We start from the raw sequence: 18162 nt of genomic DNA, 5'->3' as shown, positions 1-18162 counted from the left end.
CTGCCTCCTCTTACAGGGACTCTTGTGATTACTTTGGGCCCACACAGATAATCCAGGCTAATCTCCCCATCTTGAGATCCGTAATCACATCTGCAAAGTCCCTTTTGCCATGTCAGGTAACATGCCATCACAGGTCCCAAAGATTAAGACATGGATACCTTTAAGGGCCATTATTCTGCCCGCCACCAGTTACCCAAGTAGTGGAACAAGGATGCAAATCTGGGCTTGGCTCTAACTCCCAAGCCAGTTCCTTTACCTACCACTGTGGCGAAAGGGAAGAGAAACAAGAGAGAGACATTATCCCTCATGGCAGTGAGAGGAGAGGAGAGAGCCTGGTCCAAATGGACCCTTCCCAGATGACTGATTTTGCATAAGACAGACAGTGGGACTCAGAGCCAACCTGAGCTGTGGAAACCCTTCCACCTTGAACATTTAAGCATCCATTTACGAGGTATTCATCAAGCACCTAGCGTGAGTCACGCACTGTTCTAAGCACTAGGATTCTCTAGCAGTGAACAACACAGCCCCAAATCTCTGTTGTCATGGAAGTCCTTCTATCTAGTGAGCCGTATGAGTTTCCTGGGGCTGCTGTAGCAAAGGGCCACCAACCAGTGGCTTAAAATAACACAGATCTATTCTCTCCCAGTTCTGGAGGCTAGAAATCCAAAATTAAGGTGTCGGCAGGTCTGTCCTCCCTCTGAAGGCTCTAGGGAAAAATCCTTCCTCTCCTGTTCCAGCTTCTCGTGACTCCTGGTGTTTCTTGGCTTGTGGCAGCTTAACTCCCATCTCCGCCCCCGTCTCTTCATAGACATTTTCTCTTTATGTCCAAATCTCCCTCTCCTTTCTCTTATCAAGACACCAGTCATTCAGTCATTGGACACCTTATATCCTGGATGGTTTCGTCCTGAGATCCTTAACTAATTATATCTGCAAAGACCCTATTTCCAAATAAGGTCGCATTCTGAGGTTCTGGGGGACATGAATTTTGAGGGAACATTTCAACCCATACCTGAGGGAAGATGGACAGTGTGAAATAAGGAAATAGAGAGCAAGCCAGATGGTAATCAATGTAATGAAGGAAAATAAAGCAGAGGAGAGGGGTAGTGAGTGCTGGCTGGAGAGGGGAGGTTGCAGTTTCAACCAGAGAGGTCCTGGAAGGCCTCACTGAGAAGAAGACATCTGAGCCAAGACTGAAAGAGTGCATTCAGCTTTGAGGACGTCCCCCTTCATAGGTTATGGCCACATCTCGCTGAGTGGCCAGGAAGATGGTTCAAGACAGAAGAGTGTTCTAATTCTGCATTCGTCCCTCCATTCCTTCCAATCCGGATACGTCCTTGTGCTTGAAGTCTGAGCAGTTACACTCCTTTATGGTCCAGTGCAGCTCTAATGACAGTGATGATGATAATAATGGGATTTGGGGGTGGCCCCTCCTTCTTGTGTGAGGACCCCATTGTGCCGACTAATTGTGTAGAAGCAAGTAGGACAACTGTCTGTGGGGTGGAAGCAGTGGGGAGCAAAGAGGAATATGTTCTTCAGGCCTCTGGGCATGACGGAATTACCCTAGCAGAGGCCAACCTGTGCATCTGGGTTACTGAGGATGCTGAAGAGGAGTTGAGGGCCTTCTGACACTGGAGAGAGGTCCTGGGTGAACCTGAGTCCCTGGGTTCTTCATCATCTTTATCAACTGTTAGGAGCTGTGAATAAATACTAGTTATTTCAAAGCAGACGGTCGAGAGGAGATAAAACTGTGAAGAGGCACAGCTCTGGACGCCCCGGCCGCTGACGGTGGTCGGCACAGGAGAATGGTGGCCTTACTCGGAAGCCAGGGTTGCTTGGTAGAGCCGGCAACTGAGGTCCTCAGACCTCAGCATCCAAAATACTTATCCGCGCCATCTCTTTAACTGATGCTCTCTGAACTCGAACAAGTACCATTAGGAACGCCCCTTTTAGTAAATACGTTTTATTGGAATAGATCGTTTTTTGAAATGACCTTATCTCAGGCAGCAGCCACTTTCTGATGTATTGATTGGCTTTTAAAACTCCTCAAATGTTTCCACTTGTCTCTGTGACCTAGTATTTGTCCTGTTCCCAGCAACTCCACCACATTCAAACACAGTGTTCACATCCTCATTGGACGCCTTCCTGCCAGTCTTCCGTGGTTTGGCTTCTGAAACGTTCCGTAATCTTTGGGTGCGTGTATTCTGCTGTATTGAGATTGGACCATTTCTCATATGCCAAGCATGGAATTCAGTATTGCTCTCAGGAGGATGGGGTTGTTATCATCGCCCCCTATTTACTGGGGGGGGAAACTGAGGCCCAGAGAGGCTAAGGAATGTGCCCCCCGTGATGCAGAGAATGTGTGGGAGAGCAGCGTTGAACCAGATCTTTCTGACTCAAGAGATATCATTTTCCTACTTTTCTTTCCATGCTACCCATTTAAGAAAATGTCTCCCTTTAAATTCTTCAGTTCGTGGTTTGCATTTGGAAATAAAAACGCCAACTTTTAGTACACTCATAACCCACAAAAGAACCACATGGGGGGAAGGCCACAAATCCCTTTTGTGTAAGTGTTTCAGTCTGCAGATGTGTTTTGTGTGTGCTAAATAGCTCAAAGTTTCAAGACAAAGGCTGGTTTTCCCCCACGCCAGTTAACAGGCCAACCCAGTGACAAAAATCAATGAAACAACTGATGCTGGTATCATGGAGACGTAGTCAAGAATTTAGTCACTTGAAAGTTTAGTTCTTAATCCAATTCAGCCAATGCTTGTTGAATACCAGCTGTGGGCCAGGCTCTGTACTAGGCCCTGGGTGAGACAAAGATGAATGAGGCTCCGTGGAGAAGTTTATAGGTTAGTGTGACACAGACACCAAACAAATAATTTCAGTACACCGTGACAAGTGCTCTCCTTGTTGATGCCCAAGGCATGGGGGGACCCCGAAGAACACTCTAGTCTCGGGAAGAAGGAGGGCTGTGATTGAAAGTCTGCCAGGAAGCCTGGAGCTGTGTCTGCCTCCTTACATAGAAAAAGTGTGCTGGCTGTTGACCGGGTGTGTAAGCCCTGCAAATGGGCAGTCTGGGTCACCTTATGGCTCAAATCCCGGTCTCGTCACTACCATTTTGTGTTTGTTGGCTAATGTCATCCAAATTTTCGCCTAAATTCTGTTTGACTTGCCCATGTAATAAATATAATAACAACTACTACTATTTACTGACACATTAGGTAAGCCTTGGTTAAATAGATACATGTATTTGTAACAACTCTGTGATGTACATTTTGTAGCTGTATGTTTTTGTAACAACTCCATGAGGTAGAAACTATTATTATCTGCATTTCTGCAGGTGGACAGCCTGAGACACAGAGAGGGCTCGTGACTTGCCCAAGGTCACCAGCTTGTAATTGGCAGACCCCCTCTCCCCTTCCTTCACTAAATTCTAGCCAGTCTGGTCTTTAATCAGTTCCTTATAGAGACCAAGCCTTAAGTGACCTCAGGGGCTTGGCTCATGCTGTTCCTTCTGACCGGAATGTTCATCCCACTAGTCTTGATGTGGCCAGATCATTTTCATCCTTGAACTCCAAGCTAAAATGTCATCTTTCTTTCTTTCTTTTTTTTTTAGAGATTGGCACCTGAGTTAACATCTGTTGCCAATCTTCTTCTTTCTCCCCAAGGCCCCCGAGTACGTAGTTGTATATTCCAGCTGTAGGTCCCTCTGGTTGTGCTATGTGGGACGCCACCTCAGCATGGCTTGATGAGTGGTGCCAGGTCCACACCCAGGATCCAAACCGGCGAAACCCTGGGCCATGGAAACAGAGCACGCAAACTTAACCACTTGGCCATGGGGCTGGCCCTAGAAGTGCCATCTTTCTTGATCAACCTATCTAAAGTAGTTCTTCCCTGCTACATTTTTAGTTTCTGCAGAAGACTTACCTCAATTTGAAATTATGTTAAGTTATTGTGTATTTGTTTGGTTTCTGTCTGTGTGCCTCACTGGAACGTAAGCTTGTTAAGAGGGGGACCTTAACTGGCTTATATGTTGATGATGTGGCCCCAGTGCCTGGTATGGTGTTTGCTGTCTGGTGGGCACTCAGTAAATATTTGTAGAATGAATGCCAGGCATGGTACTCGGCCCTGGGGTGCCAAGGAGAATAAGGCAGGTCTTTCCCTGGGGACACTTACAGTCTCGATGGAGAGACAGGCAGTCAGCAGTAATGCAATGTGCTGTATACACCAGGAGCATGTGTAAAGGGCCACAGGGACACAGAGGAGGGAGCAACTGCTTTGCTTGGGAGCTGGACAGACATCATGTAGGAGGTGACACTGAACTAGCCTTGAACAGGAACACAACGTCACCAAGTGTTGCAGGCCCTAGGACCTTCTGGCCAGTGGGAATAGCACACGCTGGGAAGAGCCAGGCATGTTTGCATGTGTGTGTTTATCAAATAGTTGCTCTCTGCCACGTGCTGTGTGCTAGACATTAGGGATCCGTGTTTTTAGGAGCTTGTAGGCTAGATGTAGAGACAGACTCGCCAACCCACAATTACCTGGGGATGAGTTTGGAGAGCAAAGCAGAAGCTACATCATAGTATCGGATGAAGAGATGAGCGTGGAAACGTGTTCTGGGCTCCAGGTCATGCTGAAAGGCACATGGGGTAGACGAGTTGGTGTCGGCAAGGGCGGGCCACGGAAGATTGTGAAGGGGGAGTGACAGGTCAGCTCTGCACTTGAGGAGACCACGGATGTTGATGTGGTTGACTGGGGCCACTGAGCTGGGAAGGAGGGAGACCAGTCGGGAGGCTGCTGCAGGGGCCCAGGGGAGAGGTGATGGGCGGGGGTGGAGTGTAGAAGATAGCTTAGAGCGATGAATGAATAGGTCGTGATCAATTGAGTATGAGAGCTGACAAAAGAAAACAAAAAAGGCCCCAAATTTTCTAAGTTGATCCGCCATCTGGATTACTGCTTGTTAACCAAGATCAGGCAATGTTTCCCAAGGTGTGTCGCTAGAATCTCTAAGCCCTCTACAAAAAAGTTAGAAGGTGGTGCATCCTTCATTCCTCTCTTGGAAAGTTACAGAACCCATCAGCATATTCAAGGCTCTGAGACGTCCTGCAGCAAAGAAACTTGTTCCATTTTATTTAGTGTTTCCCAAACTTCTTAGCCATGGAACCCTATTTTAACCCTAATAGCCAGAACAATCCAAAGAACACACTTTGAGAAATGCTGAGAAATGGAATAAGACCTGTATTTTCCTATATGCCACAGGCTCTGGGAGGATCTATTTACTTTTATCTTGGCATTTATGATGTTGCTATCCTGGAGGCCTTTAAAAATGTTGAGGAACTTGGCACAGTAGGAGGGGTATGGACACCAGTGCCAGAGGGCTAAGAGTCACACCATGCTATCTAACCCTCTGCTCCTAGGCCTCCCCAACTCCGAAATGGAGCTGATAACAATCACACCTGTTTCCTGAAGTTGTGAGAATCAATGAGTTAATTCCCAGAAAGCCCTGGGCACAGTATCTGGCTCGTGGGAAGAGTGCAGGTAGTGTTAGCTCTTGAGAGAGGCAACACAGGGTGGGAGATGAGACCGTGGACTTGGAAGCTCCGCTGCCTGGTTTTGTATCTCAGCCCCTCCATTTACTAACTCTGTGAGCCTGGGAAGGCAATATGGAGCCCCTGTGCCTCAGTTTCCCCCATCTGTAAAGCAGGGACAATTATCGTACCCACTTCATAGATTTGTTGTGAGGAATAAATGAATCAAATCATGTGAAAGACGGTTGCCTGGCATGTCAGATGTTTTCACTTTTAAAAAAATCTTCTAAATTGTCTCTTGTTATGAGCATAATTTTATCGTGTAGGTTGACTTGCAGCTCCAGTGATGAAGATTCAGTTTTTGAGCTTTCCCAGAAAGTTATTTTGGTCTTGTATTTTGGCATTCTCCTTTCCTGACTCTGGAGGCCTTGAATTCAGACTTCAGTTTGTCACAGTGACTTCCTATTATTCTCTGCTACTCAGTCAAGTTTGGTTTCTTCATCTTGTGGACTGAAATGTTAATGAAAGTCTCTACATTCTGGGGACCACCTGGCCCCTCCGCTGGGCTCTGTGCCTTTCCTACAAATGCAGACATCTGATTCGAATCACTTAGCAGAAGACCTTGGGGTGTTCTTGTCGAAAAACCTTCCCCAGCGTGGACAGTCTCCTGTTCCCGGAGAGAGAGGCTGCGTTGTTTCCTTGTTCAAAGTTTTCTGATATTGTATCAGTATAGAATCTTTGGAACAGATCCCCCTAACTCCCACATGCAAGCCAATTACCTGATACTTAGTTATCAGTTTCCTTCGGGACTGTCTGCTCTTGGTGAACAATTAGATTAGAGGATGCTGATGAAATTCGAGTGGCAGGAAGTAGAAGTTACATTTCTGAGTTTAGAGTTTCTATTTCAAGGTTGAGTAAGCGGTAAATTTTTACTGAGAAATTCCAGCCTAATAGAGTCAGATTCTCAAGGTCCCCCAGCCCAGGCCATGGGCATTTCACCCGCCTGGAAACTTCAGCTCCTTTTCAGAGGTGGGTCTCCCTGTTCTTTATGTTGGCATGAAAACAATTAATAATTTAAGCCATATCCATTTAAAAAAATAGAAATACTGTATAAATACAATACTGTAATAATAAATTTAAAAGTCGATCTAGCTGGGCACTGTTCCCAGATTCCCAGCTGAGCAGAAACACAAATAAGTAAAGAAGAAAAACTGCTATATAATGCAAATGGCTGCAATCTCATTGTTTTCTGCTATTCTTTTATTGCAGATATATGGTATTGAAGTTACATTATGGATAAATAGGTTTTGGGCCCAACCTGAAAACCTAATCCCTGTTTATAATATTATTTCTCTGGGGAGAAAAATGTATTCCATATTACAAACACATGGTTGGCAAGCAGATTTTCGGAGCACAATAGCTTTGTGAGTTGGGGGCCTCCTGGAATTTTAACCTCTAGTTGGATGTTTTGTATTCGGGGCTAGTGATAGATGAAAATGAGAGGTCTCTCAGAATCCCCACCCCTCCAAATCCTTGCGACCCTCTTCATCCCAGAGACTCTGCCTCATCTTCTCTCTGCTCTGTTCTTGGGGTCCTCATCTCTGTCGCCTCTTCCTGGGCCAGCCCCGCCCTCCAACCGCTGTTGAGGCCTCAGGAAGCCAGGAGGAACTCTGAATGTCTCTCTCCTTGTGCCCCTTATGAAATGGTAGTTAGGGCTCATAGGAGGCCATGCAGCCAAGTGGCCAAGTGTGTGGCCCTGAAGTTAGACTTCTGCCACTGGCAGCTGTGTGACCTTGATATGTTACTGCCCTTCTCTGAGCCTCTGTTTCAACCCTGTGGAAGCAGGTTGTTGTGAGGACTGATCGGGGGGGACTAATTGTAAACACTCAGACCAGTGCCTGGCAGGGGACAGTGTTCCCTCCACGCAGGTATGTGATTGGGTAAGTTATTCAGGTATATCAGGGTTTAGACAGATTTCCACAAACTCAGGAAGCAAACCTACTGTATGAAAATAGTTTCTGAATTTCAAACAGCAAACTCAGAAACACGTGTCAGGAACCTCTCTGTTCGTGAGCTGGGGCCTGGGTAGGTTTTGAACATACTTTTTTGTGAGTTGGGGCAGGGGAGGTCCACATGCTTAGACAGGTGAGTGGCGACATCAAACTCTGTTCTGATTTTGAATAGATTAAGCTCTCCAGCACAGTTTATGCACAAGCCTTCGTGAGTAGTGTGATTCGCTGAGTTGTTTCCACATACAATTTTTTCACCCAAGGAAAGTTGGGTTTTTTAAAATTAACTTTTCAGGGTTTGGCGTTTTTTTCTTCAGACAGTCCTTTCTTTGTGTTTGAGCTGGTTCCATTTCCTAATTTGCGAATTGTCTAGTGTCTGCACTATCACGTAGCAGATCTAGCTGGAAATGAGGATGAGAAAAGTAAAATGCTGATCAAAAGTCTTAGGATTTTGGGGAAGACCCTCAGGAGAGGAGGCAGCAAAAGCCATAGAGTAAGGTAAGAAAAGCACATATTTCTTTGCCATTTTCTCCAGAATGCCCTCATTCTGATTCAAATCCAACTTTCCTGCTACCTGTGGCCTGAAGAAATTGAAATGAAGCCGGTTAAGAAGTCGGTCTGTCTGAGAGTGCCTCACTGAGGATCAACCCCACCAAGAGTGTGTCCAACAATGAGATCCTAATTTTATCTGGGCAAAGGCCGAAGTGTCTATGCGCTTGACCGTTGCTTTTGTGATACATGGGAATGAGAGGGATAGCTTTCAAAGGCATCATTTCAAAGGAACTGGTTTTGTTTACTAAAATGAGCAGCTAGAAGATCTGCCCCCCGCCTTTAAGAAATTTGAATGTGTGGGTAATGTGCTGTCTTGAAGATTTTATGATCTGCAGTATTGGAGAAGTGAATAAGATACTGTTGTCGATTGACCAATTGGTTATATAAGCTTGGAGTCACGGTTTTTCTTTTTTACCGGTGAGGAGCAAGAAAGAGGAGTTTCGAAATTTCAGAAGTGTTTTATAGACAAGGAATTATGTTTACTTGCTTAACATGGTTAGATTTTGTTTTCTACCTTATACAAAATAGGAAATGACAAGTTAATTATAGATTTTCTTTTTTTTTTTTTTTTCTAAAAGATAAACTGAAAACCTCAACTCCTAATTTGTTCCCTCTCTGGCCCCAGATTTAAACTTTTAGCTTATGTTAAAAATAGTCTCTTTACCATTAGTAGGAGTTAGACATAAATCATAAGGAAATTCTAGAAAGAAAAATCACCAACAGAAAGGACCTATAGAGATTTCATATTTCATCCATTCGTTCAAAAATATTTATTGAAACCCTACTATTTGCATATCATGCTCCAGACACTGAGGGATTTGCTGAAGAAATGTTAAAAACATTCTCCCTCCCTTTGAGGAGTGTAGCGCTTGGGGAGAAATGACGTAGACGTATGAAATAGTTAAGTTGTAATTCAAGGCAGCGTATGATTAAATACCAAAATGTGCGGTTCCGACAAGAAATCCTATAGGAGTTCAGAAAAGGGAGTGATAACTCAGTGGCACTACTGTTTTCTGCCTACAAATTGGCAAATTGTAGCACTATTTGTATGAAATATTTTACACTTGTTTTTTTGGCAGCCTCAGGCCTTGACTCCCAGGCAGCATTAAGAGTCTACAAAAATGTTTGTACTCCAATCTCTCTAGAGCTGGCTTTTTTTTTTTTCTTATAGGCAGAGGAAGTGCTTCATATAAACCAGAGGGCCCATGAGAGGCAGGTCGTTTTTGACAGTCATAATCTCTTTCATGTACAAAATACGGAATCAGCCTCGTCATTCTCTGCTTTTCAATTCAGTAGCATTGTCCCTCTGTTGCAAGCCCTCCCTGACTTTGAGAGGCAGTTTAATTTGAACTTAATGTCCGTGACGGACGAGCTAGCCATCAGGGGTCAGATAAATTTATGGCTTTGGAGAAATGCTGATGAAAATCCCCATGGTCATGATGTTGGAGAAGGAACTGACACAAACGTAGGGGAGTTTGGACACAGATGTGCTCTCTGTGAGCAGGGTTCCCCAAAATGTCAGCATATGATGACATGCTGAAAGTACTGTGCCTTGGATGATGTTTTATGAAACTCACTGGCTTCCTGTTTTATTTTTGTCGTATTCAAATTAGCACAGAGCTCAAAGACAAAGCCATGGGGCCTAAAGTCTTAAGAATCAGAAAAAGAGAGAGCAAAGAGGGAGAAGAAGAAATAAAACACAGTGAAGTCAAATACGCTATTTGAGCCCCTACCTCATTCCACTCAGAGACGCTCCGGGACTCCCCAGCTGACTGTGGTTATCATTTGGTTGCTTTTCCATCTTGTGATTCATGAATTTTCAGTTTCTTTTAAAACTCAGCTGTCCCTGCTTCTCCCCACCCCTTCGTTTTAACCTTAGGCCTTGAGGCAGAGATAACAGAGATGTTTTGTTCTTTCCTTAATATTGTTCAATGGAACGTCTGTGGAGCCCAACAACATTTGAAAATAACATGGCACTCAGTGTTCATTCTTCTTGTCAGGTTGGCGGCCCTTCTGGTGAGGCAAGAGTTCCCAAGTTAGCGTGACCCAGAGTGACCGAGACATCAAGCAAACCAGTGATCTCACCACTCAGCTTCTGATCATGTTTATCAAAGTAGTTGGCCCTGGTCACAGCTTAAGATTTATTTGGGGCATCCTCTGAGCTGACTGGCTTGGGAAAGTGGCCCTGGAAAGTGTTTCACCCATATCTTTTGATATAATTTGGTGTCTGTCTAAATAAATGTTATATAGCAGATGGTTATGAAATGTTTTATCAAATTCTTGGGAAGACTCTGCCCTTGACATATTTTTATTTAGTTATCATGCTGCAAAGGACAAAATAGTAGCTTTATTTTAATTTTTTTTAGGAAGATTGGCCCTGAGCTAACATCTGTTGCCAATCTTCCTCATTTTTTCTTTTTCTCCCCAAAGCCCCGGTACATAATTATATATTCTAGTTGTGAATCCTTCTAGTTCTTCTATGTGGGATGCCTCCACAGCATGGCTTGATGAGCAACGTGCAGGTCCAAACCAGGATCCGAACTGGTGAACCCGGGGTTGCCAAAGCAGGGCACGTGAACTTAACTGCTATGCCACCAGGCCAGCCCTGCTTTGTTTACTTTTTAACAACAAAAAAGCTACACAACAGGTTGATATGCTGGGAATGAATCACAAACCAAAAATTTATACAAGCTGTCAACCTTTCCTTGGGCTCTTTGCTCAATTTTTCTAGAAGGGAGTTCTTTAATTCTAGAATCCACGAGAGGAAGTGCTTTGGATGTATTGGGCAATGTCATCTTGAGAGATGGCTAAGTTCAGCGTGTTGCCTACGTTTGTTCTCTGCTCCTAGACACGGTGGAGAAAACACTCTGCCATTTTCCTGTTGCTTTTCATGGTTTTAGGATCATGTTCCTATTCTTGCAAAAAATCAATAATCCGCTATACAAAACCCGGCATTTCGTACTGAAGCCAAGTATGAGAAAGTTTTAACTAATGCATGTGTGGGGTTACTGTTTTGTTGCCTTTTTTTTTTTTTTTAAATAGATGTACTTTTAAAGAAGATTGTGTAGATTTACAGAACTCAGAAAACTGGCTGGATATTTCATCTGGAGCTAAAGAGTGCCCTCAAATTCACATGTTTCGAGGAAGTAAAAATAAGGTAAGAGGAAAGATTTTAATCTGCGTCTGTTGTATTGTCTCCTTTTGTACCGTTGATGCTAACTTCCTTCTGTCCATAAAATGTTAATAATCAGATAAGCTTAGTTATGAGAGTCTGTTCATTTGGTTAACTAATGTTGATTGCCTACAGGATGGCTTACACCCTGCAGGATGCCCAGAACGTAGCAGAGAACAAGACACATCCAGGGCCTGTCCTCATGGAGTTTATTATCTTGTGGAGCTGAAGATGACCCTCAATAGTTGAATTTAAAGAAAAGATGGACTTTTAATATAGTAGAAAAACATAGCGATAAAAAATAGAGAAAAAAGTTGTTCAGACGTATGGTCAACAAGATTCCTGAAATATGGCTTAAGTGTAGAATTTGTTTTTCCTAATGTATTCGGGCTTCTCCTGACATCTATCTTACGAACATGGCTTCAAGCAGTATTTGAGGGAGAAAAACCAATGTGGGCAGTGACTATTGCAAGTAGGGTCCTTGGAAGGAAAGCCAGTGGGCTCTTGCTGTGGCAGTACCACCATCGGCAGCACATCAGCCCTGTCATCGGATGAGGGAAAGGAAGCAATGAGCACATTCACACATTGTCTTATTCACATACCAACCATGACCTATGGGAAAATGGAATTTTTGCCTTGCAATCTCAGTGGTACTGCAAGGAGACATTTTTTCCCTAATTATGGCTCTTGTATTATGAATAATTGTACAGAAGCCCCATCAGCAGCCAGTTGACCTGCCTGTTGAGCTTGCTATGTTTTATTTGAATGCCACATTAACAAGGAGATGGGCCACTTTCTCTTTTCCTTTATACTTTGCCATTTCAAATAGCAAGAACCATACCACTTAAGATGATTTAACATTTAATAAAGGAGAGCCAGAGCGTTTAATGAGTGATAAATAATAATCAAGCTTTCAAGTCATAACTGATCAGAACGCATGGATTTAAAGTTATTTGGCTGCTGTCACTATTTTCTTCTGGGGCCCGGTGGGAGGGATTGGGGGGGGGCGGCGGGTAAAAAAGGAACTTTCAAAGCCTTCATCCAACTTCCACCAGCCCTGAGTCAAGAGTGAGTAGATTCTGTGAAAAAGATGCTGGGCCTCTAAGCACAAGAATGGCCAGATTTTAATTTTTCTTATCAGTCTGAAAAATAGCTACTTTGGTGCTGATAGAGAATGGTAGAAAATATTGTAATCCTTGAATACACCCAGGACTCTGATGAGTGGTTAAGATTATGCAAGATTTTTTTTCTGTTATCATCTTGAAAATTTTAAGGGTAATACTTCAGCTAAACATAGTGAGGAAAAGTAACTTATTCATTGAATAAAAAGTGCTACTTACATAATTGGCTTACCCATCTTTGGGTTTACTAATATAAATTAATTACCATTTATATCTAGTCTGGAACATCACAGAAAATGTTTACTACTCAAACAACCACTAGTGCTTTCTTCCCCACCCTGAATCCCACTGTGGTTTACCCTAATAACTCTAGAGTCTTCCCACACAACTATTACCTCGCTCTCTCCAGCTTATTATCACTTTCAAGGTAAAGGCGATAAGAATTTAGTAATTTGAGTAAAGCTACTCTTTGAAACCAACTTTGGACTGATTATTTTAATAATGTTGATAAGATGTTTGACTCCATCTCTTGGTCATTTTATTTCAAAATATTTCCTATCCTTATGGTTATCTATGACTTACCCGAAAGTCTCAGATCTTTATTTATTTAAATAATACCTGATCTTGACCAACAGAGATGTCAGTCTATGGTTTTCCTCAATTCTGCCTATCAGCTTGATTCAGGGTTTTTCTAACTGATCATCGTATACCTAGTAACATTCTAGTAACTTTCTAGGTACAGAAAAAACCATATAATGTTGAGCCTCTTTTCCCAAGAAGCTCCATCTCTTTACACAGAACAATTAGAAGATAGTATATCCTCATCCTCATTAAGGAATTGGCATTAAGAAGAAACAATTAGAGCAATTCCTATTGTATTGGAAGGATTTCCATGAGATTTTGTTGCGTAGAAACAGCAAGATGCAGAAAAGTGTGTATAGCATGATCTTGTATTGATCAAAGAATGTCCCTATGTAATATGTGTGTGTATATATGATTTGAGATTGGATAAAAATATGGAAAAATTCCTACTAGCTTGTAAATATGGGCTCCCCTGAGAGAATGACTGATGTGGTGGAGAGAGAAGGCAGAGACAAGTCAAGAAGAAAAATGAAATCTTCACATACACCATAAACACAAAAAGGATATATGACAGGATCCCATTTATGCATGATGTAAAATTATGTGTTTGTATACCTATAAAGAGATTTTAATATTCAGTGAAAATGGCTTAGACTGATAAAAACAGAAGAAAAGTGAGAATAAAAGTATTTCTCAGAGGCCAGCCCCATGGCCAAGTGGTTGGGTTCACGTGCTCCACTTCAGCGGCCCAGGATTTTGCCCGTTCGGATCCTGGGCGTGGACCTAGCACCACTCATCAGGCCATGCTGAGGCAGGGTCCCACATAGCACAACCAGAAGTACCTACAACTAGAATATACAACTATGTACTGGGGGGCTTTGGGGAGAATAATAATAAAAAAAAAAGATTGGCAACAGATGTTAGCTCAGGTACTGATCTTTAAAGAAAAAAGTATTTCCCACAAACAGCGTGGTTCCTAAAGGAGAGACACTAGAAACATTCTTTTACAAATCAGAACAAAACCAAGGAATTCCACTGTCGTGGATACAATCAATATTATTTTTAAAGTTCTGTCCAGTGCACTACTACAACAAACAAGCAACAGAAATAATTATCGGAATGGACAAAAATATCATTATTTGCTAAACTTAAGTGGTTGTACATCTGCAAAATCTAAGTATATTAGCTTTTAGAACTATTCAAATTAATGAAAGTAAAATGAAGTGCTAAATGTTAATAAACATTCAAATATCGATAACCTTACTGGATGTGAGGTAGGACAAACTGTTAATGTGCGTTAACAGAAGATCTCGTTTATTAAAAACACTGGAAACCCTTAGGCATAAACTTGAAGGGTGAGGTCTATAATCTGTATTTTAAAATAATTTTTACTAGGAGATACATGTTGAAGCCAGCTACCAAAAATAATAGCTTGGCCATGCAACAGCTTGTCTTAAACAATTCTTCCTAATAGTAATTAGATAGTAGGGCAGTGGTCTATTGAGGCTATGTATAATTCATAACAAGGAAAGCTTATCAATTAAGCATAAGCATAAATAAAATCAAAACCACACAAGGTATTTTCTTAGAATATGAGAAAAACATCTTGAATATATCCAGACCTACATACTACGTTTCTTTGCAGGCAGATATCATAAAAATATCAATTATTCCTCAGTCTATTTTCTAGATTTCATGTAATCCCAGTGAAAATTTGAATAGGCTTTGTCTTAAAATTAATATAAAATTTATCTAAAGGGCTGGCCCCGTGGCTGAGTGGTTAACTTCACACACTCCGCTTCTTTAGCCCAGGATTTCGCCGGTTCAGATCCTGGGCGTGGACATGGCACCGCTCGTCAGGCCACGTTGAGGCAGTGTCCCACATGCCACAACCAGAGGCACTCACAACTAGAATATAGAGCTATGTACCGGGAGGCTTTGAGGAGAAGAAGAAGAAAAAAAAATTTATCTAAAATAATATGAACTAGTCAAGAATATCCAAAATGTATTTTGAAAAAAGAAAATTATTTAAGCAAGACCATTTCCATATGATTGTAAACATATATAGAGTGACAATAATTCAACCCATGATTCTGGTTTAAAAATAGGAATAGATTCACGGAATAGAGTAGAAGGCTTAGAAATAGATGTAACATTTTAAAGATCTGATATCATAAAATAAGAGGAAATAAAATAATTATTTCTTAAAAGATGCTGAAATAAGCTTACAATATGGAAACAATTCACATTTTACATTAAATATAAAAATAAATTTAGGCTAATTAGAAAATTCATATAAAAAGCTAACAGAAAATAGAATTGAGCATCAGGTAAGTTGGAAGTACAATTTTCTTAGCTCTGAAGCTACATAGTATGTAATAACAAAAAAAATTCCTATACTTACTTTAAAAAAAACCTATACGACAAACAATAATAGATAACTAAAGCACATACTTCAGAACATTAGTAACAGGCAAAGTATTAATTGCAGGATATTAAAACTAGGAGAAATTAAAAACAAAAATATCAAGACACCAAAAAGTGGGCAAAAGCATGTATTCTCACAAGAGGAGGTTTAGAGAGTTAGACACAGACACAGAAAAATGTCCAACTTCACCAGTTATCCAATAAATACAAATTAAGGTGATAATAAGATATGCTAACACCAAGTGTTGGCAATGCCAATTAACCTTTTTGGAAGGCAATTTGGTGATATGTTTCAAAAGTCATAAATATATTCATTCTATTTAAAGCACTAATTCCAGACTTAGAATTCTGAAGAAGTAACTTGAAAGAAGAAAAACCATCAGCATGCAGATGCTGTTGCAGTAGCATTTATAGAATGAGAACCCTAGAAATAGCCAAACTGTTTGGCCTTAAGGGGAACGTTTAGGTAAAATAAGGTCTGTTGACCTGATAGAATGTTATGCAGCAAGATGTTCTTTGGCCCCAAGAACATTACCAGCTAATTGACATTCAAGCTTTCTCTCTATCTCGTCTGACCCTTTGTGTCTTCATTCCATCTTTATCCAGCTTAGTTCAAGAAAGAGCCAGCAACCTGATAAGGATTCCCATGTTGGGCTTCAGCTTTTTAAAGCTGAAAAATACCTCCTATTTTCAGATCAACTCCAACTTCTTCTGTCCCACTCTTTCCCTGAGCCTGCTCTTGCTAAAGGCAGGAGTGAACTCCATATAGTCATTCCAGCAGACACTATATGTCCTCATCTTACTAGGCCCATTGGCAGCATTCTTAAAACTCTCTCTTCCATTGCCTTCCAGGGCACGCCCTCTCCATGTTCTCTTCCTCTCTTTGGCCATGCCTCAGCCTCCCTTGCTGGCTCCTTTTCTCTCTGATTCTAAATATTAGAGTTGTTTGGGACCCAGTTTTGGCTCTTCCTCTCTTCTGACTACGTACTTTGTCCACAGACAATCTTATTCACTCCCAGGGCTTTATACACCATCTATATGTTCATGTCTCCTTTATCACCAGCCTCCTCTGAGCTCCAGGCTCACATCTTGATTATCATGCAAATATCTTGAACTAAACACATCCAAAACCGAAGTCTTGACTTTTCCACCCAAAGTCTGCCTCTCCCTCAGTGTGTCCCATCGCAGTATATGGTATCTCCATCCATCCACTTCCTCATCGAAATTCTCTAAATCCACATGCCCCACTTCCAATCCTGCCCCAAGCTACCTCTAAAGGGTATCTTGAATCTGTCACTCTTTCCATTTCCACTGTACCATCCTAGCCTAAGCTTCTATCATCTCTTAATGATCTCTTAATACTATATGGCACTCCAGTTTTAGTCTGGTGCTCTTTTCCATACTCCTAGCAGACTGTAAGGTCTTTGAGGGCAAGGACTGCAGCTGTTGGGTTCACTAAAGTATTCAGTTTCTTGTGCAGTACTTGGCACATGTTAAGTGGTTGATAAATATTTATACAATAAATTAATGCAATGATTACAGTTATATAAAAACTATGTGTGTGAGAAGTAGAAGGAAGTGTGGAAAATTTAAAACAGTTGGTGAAAATAGGATTTAAAAAAACTTTGATACTTCTGTTTTCTTGTTTGAGCAATGAAATAAATGTAAGACATATACATATACAAGAAACTATGTGATGTTATCATGTGCTAAAGTGTGTGGTGCAGATATAAATGCTGGGTTGAAGAAAGCAGCATGAATGAGAGTTTAGCCATTTGTTGAAGACGAGCTAGTGGGAACGGTTTGGGATTCATTACTATGCTCACATCCCATAGGGATGGTTGGACTTCAGTCCAGTTGAAGTTGGACTGTAAGAACTTGCCTTCTCCAGCATGATTCTGTGGCCCAGAAAAAGAATTTTTTTGAAAATGGAAAGATAGGAGTGACCCCAGGGCTAGAATAGACTAAGCACACTTATTAGAGGATGAGAGACAGCAGAGTCTTAGCTGGCCTTGCAGAAAGTCTGCGCAGAGGTCAGAAATATAACAGAAGATGGCCACCTCCCAGGTTGTCTGGGACCACAGCTCTCCATCATAGGTGACAGGGTTACCCCTTCCTCTGCTCCCAGCTTCCTCATGGTTAGCCCTTCTTCCCACCAGATCCCCTTCCTGCAACTGGTGCAAAAGGGGCCCACCTTTGCATATTAATTCCTTCAAAATCCTTTTCTTTTGTGTTTGTTTTTTGCTAATCTTCATTTTCTTTTTTTAACTGAAATATAATTGACATATAACATTGTGTAAGTTTCAAATGTGCAACATGTTGATTTGATACATTTATATTTGACATATGCTTACCACCATAGCATTAGCTAACACCTCTCTTACATCATAGAATTATCATTTCATTTTTGTGCTGGGAAAATTTTTCTTTTCAACAGAAGAACTGGCTGCCTTGTTCCTTTAGATGATTCATTTGGGAAAATTAGGGGACGATTTCAGGATTTTCTTTTTGTGTCCCTTTGTGTACACACACACACATCATCACCTCCCCCCAGATCTGAGCATATGTTTGACCACAAACAAACTCTTAACTAATCTTAAAAGTAGATTTCACAGACCACCTTCTTTAACTATAATAACATTAGTAATAAGAAATAAATAGATAAAAATATATCTTAACACCTGGGAAATCAAGGTACACCCTCTTAAATAAACCCTGGACCAAACAGAAACAAATGAAAAAAATATCACATGTTTGGATAAGAATACTTA

The 18162-nt window shown here is 41.6% G+C and overlaps 1 protein-coding gene across 2 annotated transcripts in view; it reads left to right on the top strand.

The window, feature by feature from the left end:
- Positions 1 to 18162, top strand: part of PLXNC1 (plexin C1) — a 141794-nt gene that overhangs the window by 43555 nt on the left and 80077 nt on the right. For both annotated transcript variants that reach the window (XM_046646768.1, XM_046646767.1), the window contains exon 5: positions 11132 to 11246. In XM_046646768.1, coding sequence (XP_046502724.1) covers positions 11132 to 11246 — 115 coding nt within the window. The remainder of the gene's footprint in view (positions 1 to 11131; positions 11247 to 18162) is intronic.

This window comes from Equus quagga, chromosome 19, assembly GCF_021613505.1.
Source record: "Equus quagga isolate Etosha38 chromosome 19, UCLA_HA_Equagga_1.0, whole genome shotgun sequence".
Lineage (NCBI taxonomy): Eukaryota > Metazoa > Chordata > Mammalia > Perissodactyla > Equidae > Equus > Equus quagga.
Note: the sequence above shows the minus strand (reverse complement) of the source record. Positions and strands in the feature narration are given on the sequence as shown.